The 11,002-nt window shown below is 47.3% G+C and overlaps 6 protein-coding genes and 1 non-coding gene across 7 annotated transcripts; 4 read left to right on the plus strand and 3 right to left on the minus strand.

The window, feature by feature from the left end:
* Positions 1-3,478: 3,478 nt before the first annotated feature.
* On the minus strand, positions 3,479-3,784 carry F5147DRAFT_548812 (uncharacterized protein; the record flags this gene model as incomplete). Its single annotated transcript, XM_041430369.1, has 1 exon — positions 3,479-3,784. A coding segment is annotated over one exon (306 nt), but the record flags the coding sequence as incomplete, so codon positions are not given.
* A 286-nt stretch (positions 3,785-4,070) lies between these two features.
* F5147DRAFT_281648 (ribosomal protein L31e-domain-containing protein) lies at positions 4,071-4,898 on the minus strand. The gene is made up of 5 exons (XM_041429020.1): positions 4,824-4,898; positions 4,750-4,770; positions 4,457-4,685; positions 4,327-4,403; positions 4,071-4,272 (listed from the first exon to the last, which is right to left on the minus strand). Exons 1-5 carry the CDS (start codon positions 4,824-4,826, stop codon positions 4,240-4,242), a joined length of 363 nt encoding a protein of 120 aa, XP_041290583.1. The 5' UTR covers positions 4,827-4,898; the 3' UTR covers positions 4,071-4,239.
* Positions 4,899-5,060: 162 nt separating this feature from the next.
* Positions 5,061-6,034, plus strand: F5147DRAFT_706286 (uncharacterized protein). Its single transcript, XM_041437978.1, has 4 exons — positions 5,061-5,277; positions 5,328-5,506; positions 5,560-5,645; positions 5,703-6,034. Exons 1-4 carry the CDS (start codon positions 5,193-5,195, stop codon positions 5,782-5,784), a joined length of 432 nt encoding a protein of 143 aa, XP_041290584.1. The 5' UTR covers positions 5,061-5,192; the 3' UTR covers positions 5,785-6,034.
* A 5-nt stretch (positions 6,035-6,039) lies between these two features.
* F5147DRAFT_638871 (glycosyltransferase family 69 protein) lies at positions 6,040-8,178 on the plus strand. Its single transcript, XM_041432987.1, has 5 exons — positions 6,040-6,359; positions 6,419-7,153; positions 7,209-7,538; positions 7,597-7,783; positions 7,832-8,178. Exons 1-5 carry the CDS (start codon positions 6,258-6,260, stop codon positions 7,966-7,968), a joined length of 1,491 nt encoding a protein of 496 aa, XP_041290585.1. The 5' UTR covers positions 6,040-6,257; the 3' UTR covers positions 7,969-8,178.
* Positions 8,179-8,328: 150 nt separating this feature from the next.
* F5147DRAFT_t94 lies at positions 8,329-8,410 on the plus strand. Its single transcript has one exon. It is a non-coding gene; the product is annotated as a tRNA-Ala (tRNA).
* Positions 8,411-8,483: 73 nt separating this feature from the next.
* On the plus strand, positions 8,484-10,670 carry F5147DRAFT_706290 (uncharacterized protein). The gene is made up of 8 exons (XM_041437979.1): positions 8,484-9,024; positions 9,078-9,297; positions 9,349-9,528; positions 9,579-9,792; positions 9,823-9,921; positions 10,008-10,105; positions 10,152-10,346; positions 10,389-10,670. The coding sequence occupies exons 1-8, from the start codon at positions 8,550-8,552 to the stop codon at positions 10,504-10,506; spliced, it is 1,599 nt and encodes a 532-aa protein (XP_041290586.1). The 5' UTR covers positions 8,484-8,549; the 3' UTR covers positions 10,507-10,670.
* Positions 10,385-11,002, minus strand: F5147DRAFT_281721 (uncharacterized protein). Its single transcript, XM_041429021.1, has 2 exons — positions 10,841-11,002; positions 10,385-10,786 (listed from the first exon to the last, which is right to left on the minus strand). The coding sequence occupies exons 1-2, from the start codon at positions 10,958-10,960 to the stop codon at positions 10,724-10,726; spliced, it is 183 nt and encodes a 60-aa protein (XP_041290587.1). The 5' UTR covers positions 10,961-11,002; the 3' UTR covers positions 10,385-10,723.

Below are 11,002 nucleotides of genomic sequence, written 5' to 3' on the forward strand. Positions count from 1 at the left end.
CAAGCAGAGTCAAGGTCGTCTCGTACATGCACCTCCGCTTGCATGCGCATACAAGTGGTCAGAGTGTGATGCACAGGACCTGACCATGACGTGGTAATGTATTGGGACCGGAGACACTGTCATGGACTCTCTGAAAACAAGGAAGCAAATGAGAATGAGTCACAGATATAGAGGTAGGATGGCATCAAGGCTAGCTTGCAATAGTAGGAATGTCATACACGTAAGTCACAGTCTGCATGGCCCAAACATAGCAGTCTAAGATGACACCCCGGGAAAACAATCAGCCTTGCCAGCTCTACCGGTTACAACCGGCAAAACCGACCCTGAGTAGTTCTGCCATCCACTGAAGACCTGCCCATTGCCACGTCTGTATTCCTTGTGAAAAGAATACATTTTGATGACCAACGTTAAAGTCTAGCTTTGTTTCCTGATGTACATTAAAAACATTATATCTGAGGAGCGTACCTTTTTTTGCAATTTGGATCATCGTGTCCTTGGGCTCTTCCACTGCTCGATAGCATACCAAGGCAATGCAAGTCAGATCGGAGGTCTGTCAGCAATCTGCTGGCATTGCAAATATCATGTGTCGAAGGCGGATGTAAGGTGGATAGGCGCAGAATCATGTATTCACATCATAAAAGCAAGCCGTCTTCTTACTGTCTCTCTTTAAATTTATTTTCGAGATCCCATATCGCATCTCACATATAATGCATTTCTCCTTCCGAGTCATCCTCGCCGTTGTTGCTGCTTTGACGATGTCTACGGCTGTCAGCGCTCGATGCCAAAAAATTGGCACTACTTGCGGCACAAATGAAGATTGCTGTTATGGGTATAAATGTGTGGCAATCTTACATCGATTCGTCGATGGTGAGGTGAGTATGAGTAGTTTCATCCACAATTTATTGACTCACCAGTATGGTAGCCTTTCTACATATATGAGTGTTACCCCTGAGCAGTGAGGTCGAATGAGTCATGTCTGCTTTCGCATTGGTGTAGTGTGGTTGATGGCACCAACGTGTAAGTAGTTCGTTGTTCAATGCGGAGTGTTTCTGAACAAATTTTACTGCTGCTTGAACAGTGAAGACCTTGAAGCAGAGGGACATCTCGAGCACTCGAGTGTATGATATATGACTCAAGTACTTACGGTTGTACCCCCATTGTAAACTTGTAGAATACTTCATGAGTCCCCGAACGATTGTAGTTGTGAACTGGGTTCCTGGTGCTAAACCTAATCAAGGTAAGTCACCGATAGAGACTCGACATCGAGAGAGGCTCTGCTAATAAAGTGGGCAATTTCGACTCGTGGTTAGTCATATGCAACGAAAGATATGGAGAAGCACATTCTTAGAGCTTGAAGGCCCGCCAACTTGCCATATGCACGTTGTAAAAGTCCAAGTCGTCTAGCAGAATGACAAGCTGCGCAGCATCCAGAAAATAACGTCACACCTAGCGACTACTCTTCTCTAGAATTTGGACTGAGCCTCAGCTGCTGATCTCCCGAAATCCGAATTCGCATTCCCCGATGCACGAGGAGACTCCGAAGTTCTCTCAGCATCTATGAGACGCCTATACTGAGCTTCGGGGATCTTCGTGTCGTCAAACGTAGGCCGGTACAACAACGTATTGGTCCAGCAACCATAGAATAACAGGGACCTGAGAGCAAGTCATATCCGAGGTTCGTTGGACTCTGCTGGCATTGCACATGCACATCCATCTTATAAATTATAGGTTAGTACTTAGTAGGACATACAAATAAACCGTCTCTCTTAGCTCTACCGTTCCCCTGCCTCCGGTCCTCCGAATCCATCATTTCGAGATTTCATCTTACAAATAATGCGTCGCCCCTCCATCCTGAGAACGAAGGGTTGACTCGAAAGTCTCCACAAGGTTGTTGGCTGGAAGAAGGAAGATGCTTGGAGGATGCACGAATCCGAAGGTGTGGGAGACGAAGAGACAATGGCAAATGCCGGGCGGTAACCTCTGATGACCATCATGCTAGCGGGATGTCTTCAAGTTACTGTCTGTTTGCACAATCTGAATTGTCTACCTATCAGGCAATTTATGGGCCATGTCCTCATTTCTGCCTTTAAACGCTGACATGAACGTCTCCACCATGATATCGCTCAAAGGTGTAGTCGCACTATTCGGATCAATATTAATGTGAATCACTGGAAACTCAGATCTACACACTACCTCAAGGGACCACCTTCACAGCTAGAAACTTATCAGCTTGAAATTCATGGGACAAGTCTTTGTGAAGATCATGCTCAAAATCAATCCATTGCAGCATTTTAGCGTACAGAAGACTCGTACATCTCGCCGATCTTGCGTGATGGACAGACTGAAACACTAGAGACTTGGTGTCCCTCACCTTCCTGGCAGAACAGTTCAGATGTGGAGTGGAGGAAGCCCAGGCTGGGCCTGATAAGTTCCTTTGCCATCCTACGGACTCCGCTTTCCTTTCGTTCTTCCTGCAAGCAATCCCAGAATGCACCTCAATTTCATCTTTTCTCTTGGTGGTTGGCGAATCAGATTCTCGCCCTCCCGATTCAACAATTAATTGGAGCTAATAGGACGCTTCAATCACGCTGTCTAAGACTAAGTACAATTTTTGCATGCTGGTCTTGGCCGCTATTAACCAGGGTACAGGAGATGCCTCTGCACAGACTCAACGCGTAACACAAACACAACGAACTTGTGGTCCAATTTCCTTTTTCCCGGGAGCCTCGATTCATGCACCGGCCTATTCCCTGCATACTACCACTTCCCCATGAACCGCAACCTCTTGCACTACCGAGAGCAACGGCTCAAGGGTACGTGGATCGATATCGCTCCGCGATTCGTGCAACCGAAAATCTACCACTCGTATATTGCAAGACCCAGTAACTGCAAGCGCCTCCGTAATCATCTTGACGTCTGGTTTGCCCACTCCCATCAACAAAGTCAATTTCTGCAACACGGGAAGATGAAGTCCACGGAATGTGTCGATAAACATATCCGCAGGACGATGGTCGAAGGGAAGGGTCATCGATTCAAGGCAAGAATACGTCACTGAATGACCCCCCATCCCCGACACATAGGATGTAAGTATACGTACACCGAGGGTTTCTAAACGAGGGAATATGTCTGGAAAGTAGCGTATCCCACTGGCTAGAGCCTGATGGATGTAGAGATGACGTATGCTTCCGCAGGCAGCATTGGGTTTGAATGATTGGATGGTATCCGACAGTGAATACATGATACGTGCGCGACAGAGATTTGGTGCATTGAATTTGATGAGATCTGTCAAGTCCCAGAGCCGATCTAGCGTTCTCAGCTGGGGCGTATTGAAGTGATCACTCCTATTGAATGTGGATGAGGGAGCAGACACTGTTTCCCAACGCCTGGTCTCATCATAAAGAATCTCGAGCAGTCGAGAATTCACATCCTGGCAGGAATGTCGGCTTAAGGAGGAGAGAAAATAAATATCAAGGTGATATATGCAAATGGTGAGAGGTAGATTGCCAGACTGAGCGAGCCAAAACTGGAGTAGAGAGGGAAAGAACAGCGTAAGTGGCTTGAGGAGTATTCCGGGAAGCACGACTTTGATGCGCGACCAGATCTCTGGCGTTGAATATGCAACGTCCCGCCAATGGCGGCACACTCGAGTGAAGAGCAGGGGCGGGCTAGCAAAATTTGCTGACATGGCGATGGTTTTACTATCATATGAGAAGATACTAGGACAATCTGGTTCGTCGTTGACGGCGAGCAAGAATACGACCTGTAAAACTTCTACTAGCAACTGATGCATAATGGGTGGGCATGTAGTCCAGGGCCGGGTCATAGATGTTTCGATGAGCGAATGCATCAAGCGACAGTTTGGCTTTATCGGATTCGCAAGGCTTCAAATAAAGAAGAGTCACTGAATGTTCAAAATAGGAGATTGATCTCCTGAGTATCACACGTGACTAGTGCGCCAACAGAGGCTATCATCGCATCGTCGCAAGGATCAATGTGAATTACCCCATCTGCTTCGGATAAACCAGCACACCTCAGTTTGTATTTTTTCCAGACCAACGCGGGATCGGGCATGGCTGGCGGGCAGGAACACCAGCTTGCGATGTTTCAGAGGAACTCAAATTCATGGACAGCATCAAGATGCACGAGAGTTTTGACGTAGTAGCATAGTGCTGGGTGCGATGATGTATGGCGGCATGAAATATGTGAAAAAAACTACATAGGACCTTCAGACGACAGCCCTTACTCTGCGTCTACAACAGCGGTTTGGAGGCCCTGGCAGAAGGTTGTTGTCGAGGACAGAACAAATAACAGAGGGTAAATACACACCTTGAACGAGGTCACAACTACATGGCTGGCATATGTGAAAAGTTTCTCCTTTGCGCCCTCATCATCATTACGCTTGCCTGTAAAAAGTAGACCGTCAGTATTATGATCAATTTGGAAATATAGCACGTACGCTCAAGCTTTACTCTTATCCGGTGAGGGACGCTCTTAACACCTCGAGCCCACAATGCCTGGTTGAGCTTGGGGTCCAACCGAACATCGGTTGTGCCCATGGATTTGCGGGCGAAATCGACAACAGATTTTACGGCCCATGGGGCACGCTTTTTGAAGGAGCGGCCATGCACGAGCTTGTGCAGATGGATGGTGTATTCACGAGTTACAACGTCTTGAAGAGCGGAGCGCTTGCCGCCAGTCTATGATAAGATTTAAAGATGTATCACGGGTGAAGGTCATGATAGCACACACCTTGCCGCTTTTTGTCCTGGCCTAAAAATGGTTCGAATTAGTTTCTCAAAGGGTAGAGCAAGGATGTGGCTTACCATGTCTTGAGGATGTATAATGTGACGAGCTCGTCTAACTGGGACAGCAGATGTCGCACAGACTTTGGTTGTGTTTGGTTAGTGTAATGATGACATAAGGTTCAAGTGGCTGAGGTACTTGATAGTTTTTCGGATATGTCCGAAACACGTGATACGTATTTACAACAATGCGGTGCGGCGGACTTGTACCAATTTGAAGGCTAAAAATAGTATAAGCATTATGTTCTGGATTTACATGTTGCCTTTGTTTCCCAGCTCGTCTGCTTTGTTGTCATGTACATTATCTGTAGCTGTATATAAGGTCTCTCTTCGAAGACTCACCTTTGTTCATCCTGTCTTCTTCTTTCGCACTCTTTTACTCAATCCATAATGCGCTTTGCTGTCGTCGTTCTTACTCTCTCCGTCGCTGTCTCGTCCGCGTTTGCGGCATTGATCGCACGTCAAAGCTTGCCCAGTATGTCTATTTTTTCTTTGTCATCATACAACGGTATCTGACATCATCAGATTGCGCTGTCCCTTGCCTGACGGATGCTGACTTTGGCAACTGTTCTTCTACCGACGACAACTGTCTTTGCCACAGCCAGGCTTTCATCAACAGCACCACAACCTGTATTCAAGCATCTTGTACGGGCTCTGACCTCACAAATGCCGACGCAGCTTCCCAATCACTCTGTGCTGCAGTGGTATGTTATAGATATCCTTGTTTCTTGAATGGCTGATAAATTGCATAATGCAGGGCGTCACCTTGACCGCTGGCAGCGCTGCTGCGACGGCTACCTCATCATCCAATAGTACCGCCACTGCTACCACAGCCAAGCCTTCGTCAGTCGTTCTTTCATTTATTTTTCGGTAATTAAAAAACTAAACGAATTGAACCAGGTCTTCCAACGCTGCATCATCGCATAGCATTAACATGCTGACTGGTGTAGCAGCCTTTGCCATCATGGCAGCGTCATTATAGAGGGATTGCGAGTCATCTCACTATCATTATTCTTTCGCATTCTTTTGCGCATTAGAACTTGTCAGGGTGTTTTGAAGTTGACGTTGAGCGCTGAGCATTAACTCACGATTACCTGATTGATTTCTTGCATGCGATTCCGAGTCGATAGAGGAGAAATTTATGGGGTTATATAGTTATCTATGTAGTTAAACTTCGTCATTCATCTACTCGGTCGCCACGTTAGGCAATTTATTTGATTTTGTGTGCACAAGCGCCCATGGCCTCCGACTCAATTTGCAGTTGAATTTGCGTACTTCAGACCGTCATCGGTTCATCACCCACCAAGCTCCAAGGCTGGCCTTCTTCTGCAGATCACAAGAAATTGCCGCCAAGCCTACGTACGCCCCTTTTCATAGGCTGTACCGACCGTTGAGCCCGTTGATCAGTGCGCCTAATATTCCGAGGTCACCGTCACGCTATCTCCTACATCCACCATGCAACCAAAGACATTGCGATTTCAGTTGAAACGAATTCCCTTGGCACTCGTGGTTGGGCTGTTACTAGGCTTGCTAATTGGAAAGACACTACCAACAAGCGTATGTCTGTCTATACTTTGACAGTTTTACTATCATGACAACGCATGATTGTTTTGTAGCTCTTGTCAACAGGCGGGAACAATCCCATATTCGTGTCTCGCTTGTCTGCTCGCAAACAAATCACCCTGCCTAGCATTGACCAGCGCCGCCGTGTCCTAGACCTGCTCTCCACGTTGTCTCCGCACCATACCACAGAGTGCACACGAAATTCCCAGCCGCTTTACGTTCAGCAAGTCCGAGACCGATATGATTCTCTTATAGGACACAAAACTCCTTCTGAATCCACCTGGTTCTCTTCTTGGGGATTTTCCGACTCCCAACACGTACACAACGTTCCAAAAAAAGAGCACAAATATTTTTTCGCCATCAACTTGTATAACTCCTTCGATGTCATCCCTGACTTGTTTGCAACTCTTTTTCGAGTCTCTGCTATCTTGGGGTATCACAACGTCTATGTCTCCATATACGAAAATGGCTCGACAGACCAGACGAAAGCGCTGCTACGAATATTCGACGCCCTCACTCGTAGTGTAGGCTTACGTGTTACTATTCGAACCTCTACACGTACACGAGGTGCCTTCAACCATCGTATAGAGTACCTTGCGGAGGTCCGCAACCAGGCTTTTAACCCACTCCACGAGCTCCGCGACTCGCACAACGAGTACTTTGACACCATCATATTTATGAACGATATCCTCCCATGCGTGGACGACTTGCTTGAGCTGATCTGGCAAAGTAGGCGGAATAATGCAGGTATAACATGTGCTTCTGACTACATGTATCATAAAGAGCTGGTAAGTCCCGTTATTGCACTCACAGCCTAAGCTCATTTTCCATTTTTGTATATAGTCCTCCCCCGTGTTTTATGATAATTGGGTCGCCCGCGATATCAACGGGACAGCGTTGGAAAATGCTCCGTTCGAAAGCGTCTTCCATGATCCCTACTCCTCCGACCGTTTCCAGATGCACCTTCCCATACAGGTCCAGTCGTGTTGGAATGGCATTGCAGTCCTGGACCCTGCTCCATTTTACACCCCCCCTTATATCAAATTCCGTATGGCTCGACTCACAGATGAGGAGTGTTCTGCTTCAGAGTGTAGTTTGATCTGCAATGATTACTGGCAGGCTGGGTATGGGCGTATATTGATGGTACCGCGGGTGAAGCTAGCGTACGACAAAGTATGTTTTTGGTTGAAATGCAATTCGATGTCTGATGGATTAAATGATTTTTTTGCAGAGAGTATTTGATATCATACATCCTTCAAGACGGAACCTTACTGCTATCCGTGGTTATATGCGTCTTGGGGGACTTCCGGACAATCCACGGACAGATCCACAGGACCGGTCATGGTTTGGTCCTCATGACCGTTTGTTCACGCCGGAGGAAAGTGAAGAGCTTGATTTTGTGCCCGGGCCTTCGCATGGTACGTACTGCGTTCTTTATTCTACTCCCCGACTTACGAGTCATGCAGTATGGTGTTGGGGCTGGGACGGTGCAGGCGATATAGATGGTCCCGATGTGGATCCAATCTGGGAGCGGATGCCCGACCGTTCGCAGCATGTAGATTCTGTGAAGGTGAAGCATCACAGGGAGATGAGCGAGCTGTGATGCGTTCGGACATAACATGGACATCTGGGTAGTATGATCTGTTAATTGCGTCGAACTTATTTGGTTTGCGTGGTGTATCTCTACGAAGGTATGTCTACTAGAGACGCGATTCTGTGGAATTTCAAAAGTGCTTGTCTTCCCACTGCAGTTTACTTGCTAGACTCGTCATCCCTAAGAGTAGCTTCAGTCAATGTTAAGTTATTGCGGTAATTAATAACGATGAGTGACCCAGGAGTAAGTATCACGCGTACTCGCCTTCGAACTTCGAACGGCGAACACTGGGGAAATAGTATTGGCAGTGTCATTTCCCTAGATAGAGTGACCTCCGCTCGAGATAATATGTCACTGACGCTTCGTAAAGGGCACTTGGCACAGTTGGTAGCGCGCACGCTTCGCATGGATAGATTGCGTGAGGTCGTGGGTTCAACTCCCACAGTGTCCATTCTTTTGTGTTTCTCGTCATTAACCTCATTTGGCGCGGAGTTAAGGCATAAGGGTTCACCCTTCCTTGACATCCCGCCTTTGCTTCGTATTTCGGCAGCTTTCGACGGTACTTTTTTCTTTTTCGTCTCAGAGGTTTTATGCAACGACGCTTAGGCTCTGGCAAGGCTCTGGCACGCATCTCCCCTCCCAATCACCGCCGATTGACGGGCATGGGCCCAGATTCTAGTAAACACACTAACAGGTGGAATCAAAGGGTGCTAGGCGTCACCAATAGAATATGGGCCATCATCCTCGGATTCGTCCTACTGATCGCGCTATCGCGGTTTATACTCTTCTCAAACCATACCAGCGCTGGGTCATTTACAACAGAAGGCCTCGTACCAAAGAATTATTTGCATGGGGCCAACAACCCTATCGACAATTCATCCGAGGTTGCAAATCCGTTTGACTTTTGCCCTGTGTTTGGGCCCAAGGATGATATTGCGAATAAGTATGGGGTGGTTCCGTTGTCGCAGAGTCGGTTGCATTTGGGGAGTGGGGGGAGGGTGCACCGGGTTATTCACAAAGCACTTTTGGGTCAGCCTGTGACTATCAGCGTGCTTGGCGGTTCTAGTGCGTGTTCTTTATTTTGCAAAAGAACTTATATTGATGGTGTAATTGTGTAGTATCTGCATGTCATGCAGCAGGAGATGATCCATTGTCTTCCACCTGCTATCCTTCACGCTTTTTCCAGTGGTGGTCGAGTGTTTTCCCTCACCCGGCATCAGAGCTTACCAACGGTGCTATGAGGCGAACAAACTCAGGGTACTTTGGATTTTGTAGCTCGCATCATATCCCAGAGAACACCGACTTGGTGATACTCGAATTTGACGTCGACGATGAAGGGTAAGCACAGATCTCCGCCTAAAGTGTTATGTGGCGTTTAAATTCTACCAGCAACCAGCGTGCGATGGAGCATTTCGAGTTGATGGTTCGCTCAATATTGGACCGCCCTGATCAACCTGCAGTCGTCATTCTAGGGCATTTTAGTGCACAAACACACCAGGTATATGGATTTGCAGGACCTGACCATTGGCACAATATCGTCGCACAATTCTATGACGTACCGCATATCAGGTATAATTTCATTACCTGTCAAAAGAATATTTTCTGACGCCTGTGTAAAGCGTCAAACCCATACTATATCCGTCTTACATGGCAAACCCCGACCTCATTAAGCCTTACTTTGCGGACCCCATTCTTGCAAATCCGGCAGGTCATGAACTTATAACCGACGTTCTCGTATCGTACTTCCAATCTCAGATATGTGCCGCGTGGTCAACGGCGCGTGGCCAGTCGTACGAGACCATTCCTATCATGATGTCACATGGTTACCTCCAGGTGCAGATACGCATCTCTTTGGCGGAGTAGGCGCAAGGAAAGGTGCTGCGGGTGCCTGAACCACCACGCCCAGTAGATGACGGTGCAGAAGCCGAGAAGAAAACACGCACTAACTCTTGCCCAAGCAGAGTCCCATCCTTACCAATATACCCTGAACTCCGATTCCTCCTGTGCGAATCAATACGCGCCTCAAAGACCCGCTGCCATTCGAAGAGGTCGCCCCATTTTGTGCGTCTGCTAATGACCTCGTGAACCCTGTACCTCCGTCGCTTTTCTACGGGTCTGGCTGGGCAGCGGCGCATCCTCCGGCAGGGTCCAGGGTCCTCTCCGTTGCTTACGGCTGGATATTATTGGTATAGCTCGCTGCCTACGAGCAGATTGCGCGTACCTATCAAAGTAGGCGCTGGAGACGTCGGGATTTATTTCTTGAAGGAGCCTATGAGCCGGATTGGGGAAGGAAGTGAGATTGAATGTTGGGTGGATGATAATTTCAGAGGTGCGGTGATTATAGGAAATGCAGGACATGTCAGAGGGGGCGCCGACGTGAGTGTCTTGTTTTATTTTCATTTGTGTGCGGTCATTAATGGGTCATCAAGTCTTATGATGATTGATCAATTTGTCACGAGAGGATCGCACTTCATCGAGTGCGTGCTACTTGGAGACGAAGGACAAAGTGTTCCTCCTTTCAAAATCATTGGCGTATTCGCAACTTAGGACATCATCAAAAATGAGGGATAAAAATGGACATACCTGTGGACGCTAATGCTGATATCGCCAGGTGGTAGCTATCAGTAGTGATCTATCATTGTAAACCTCAAGGTGGTTGTACTATTGAACACTGACAATCCGGCTGATGAACTTTCTTTTTATAATATAACTAAGGAATTTATTGTTGCTTTGGATTTCTTCTAATACGACAGTAATAGGGTTCCTATGTTCGAAGCCATGCTGTCTTCGCAATTTTCTTTAATTTCTTCTGTTCCTTGAACCGCTCCTGCAAAATGAAAATCAACATCCGATAATGAACGGAATCCATGTCTGATCTTACCAGATCTTTCTTTGTCGGGCGTTTTCTCTTCTTGCCTTCTCCCTCGGCCTCAATCTCAGCCCTGTTACGGGCCTCGACATCGCTCTCCCAAGCACCAACGTCAAAGTAGAACTCGCTCATGCGCTTAGCACGTTCATACTCTGACAAGTGAGTAGGATCGCG

The sequence above is a fragment of the Suillus discolor genome (genome assembly GCF_016758755.1).
Source record: "Suillus discolor strain FC423 chromosome Unknown F5147scaffold_44, whole genome shotgun sequence".
In the NCBI taxonomy this organism is placed as follows: Eukaryota; Fungi; Basidiomycota; class Agaricomycetes; order Boletales; family Suillaceae; genus Suillus; species Suillus discolor.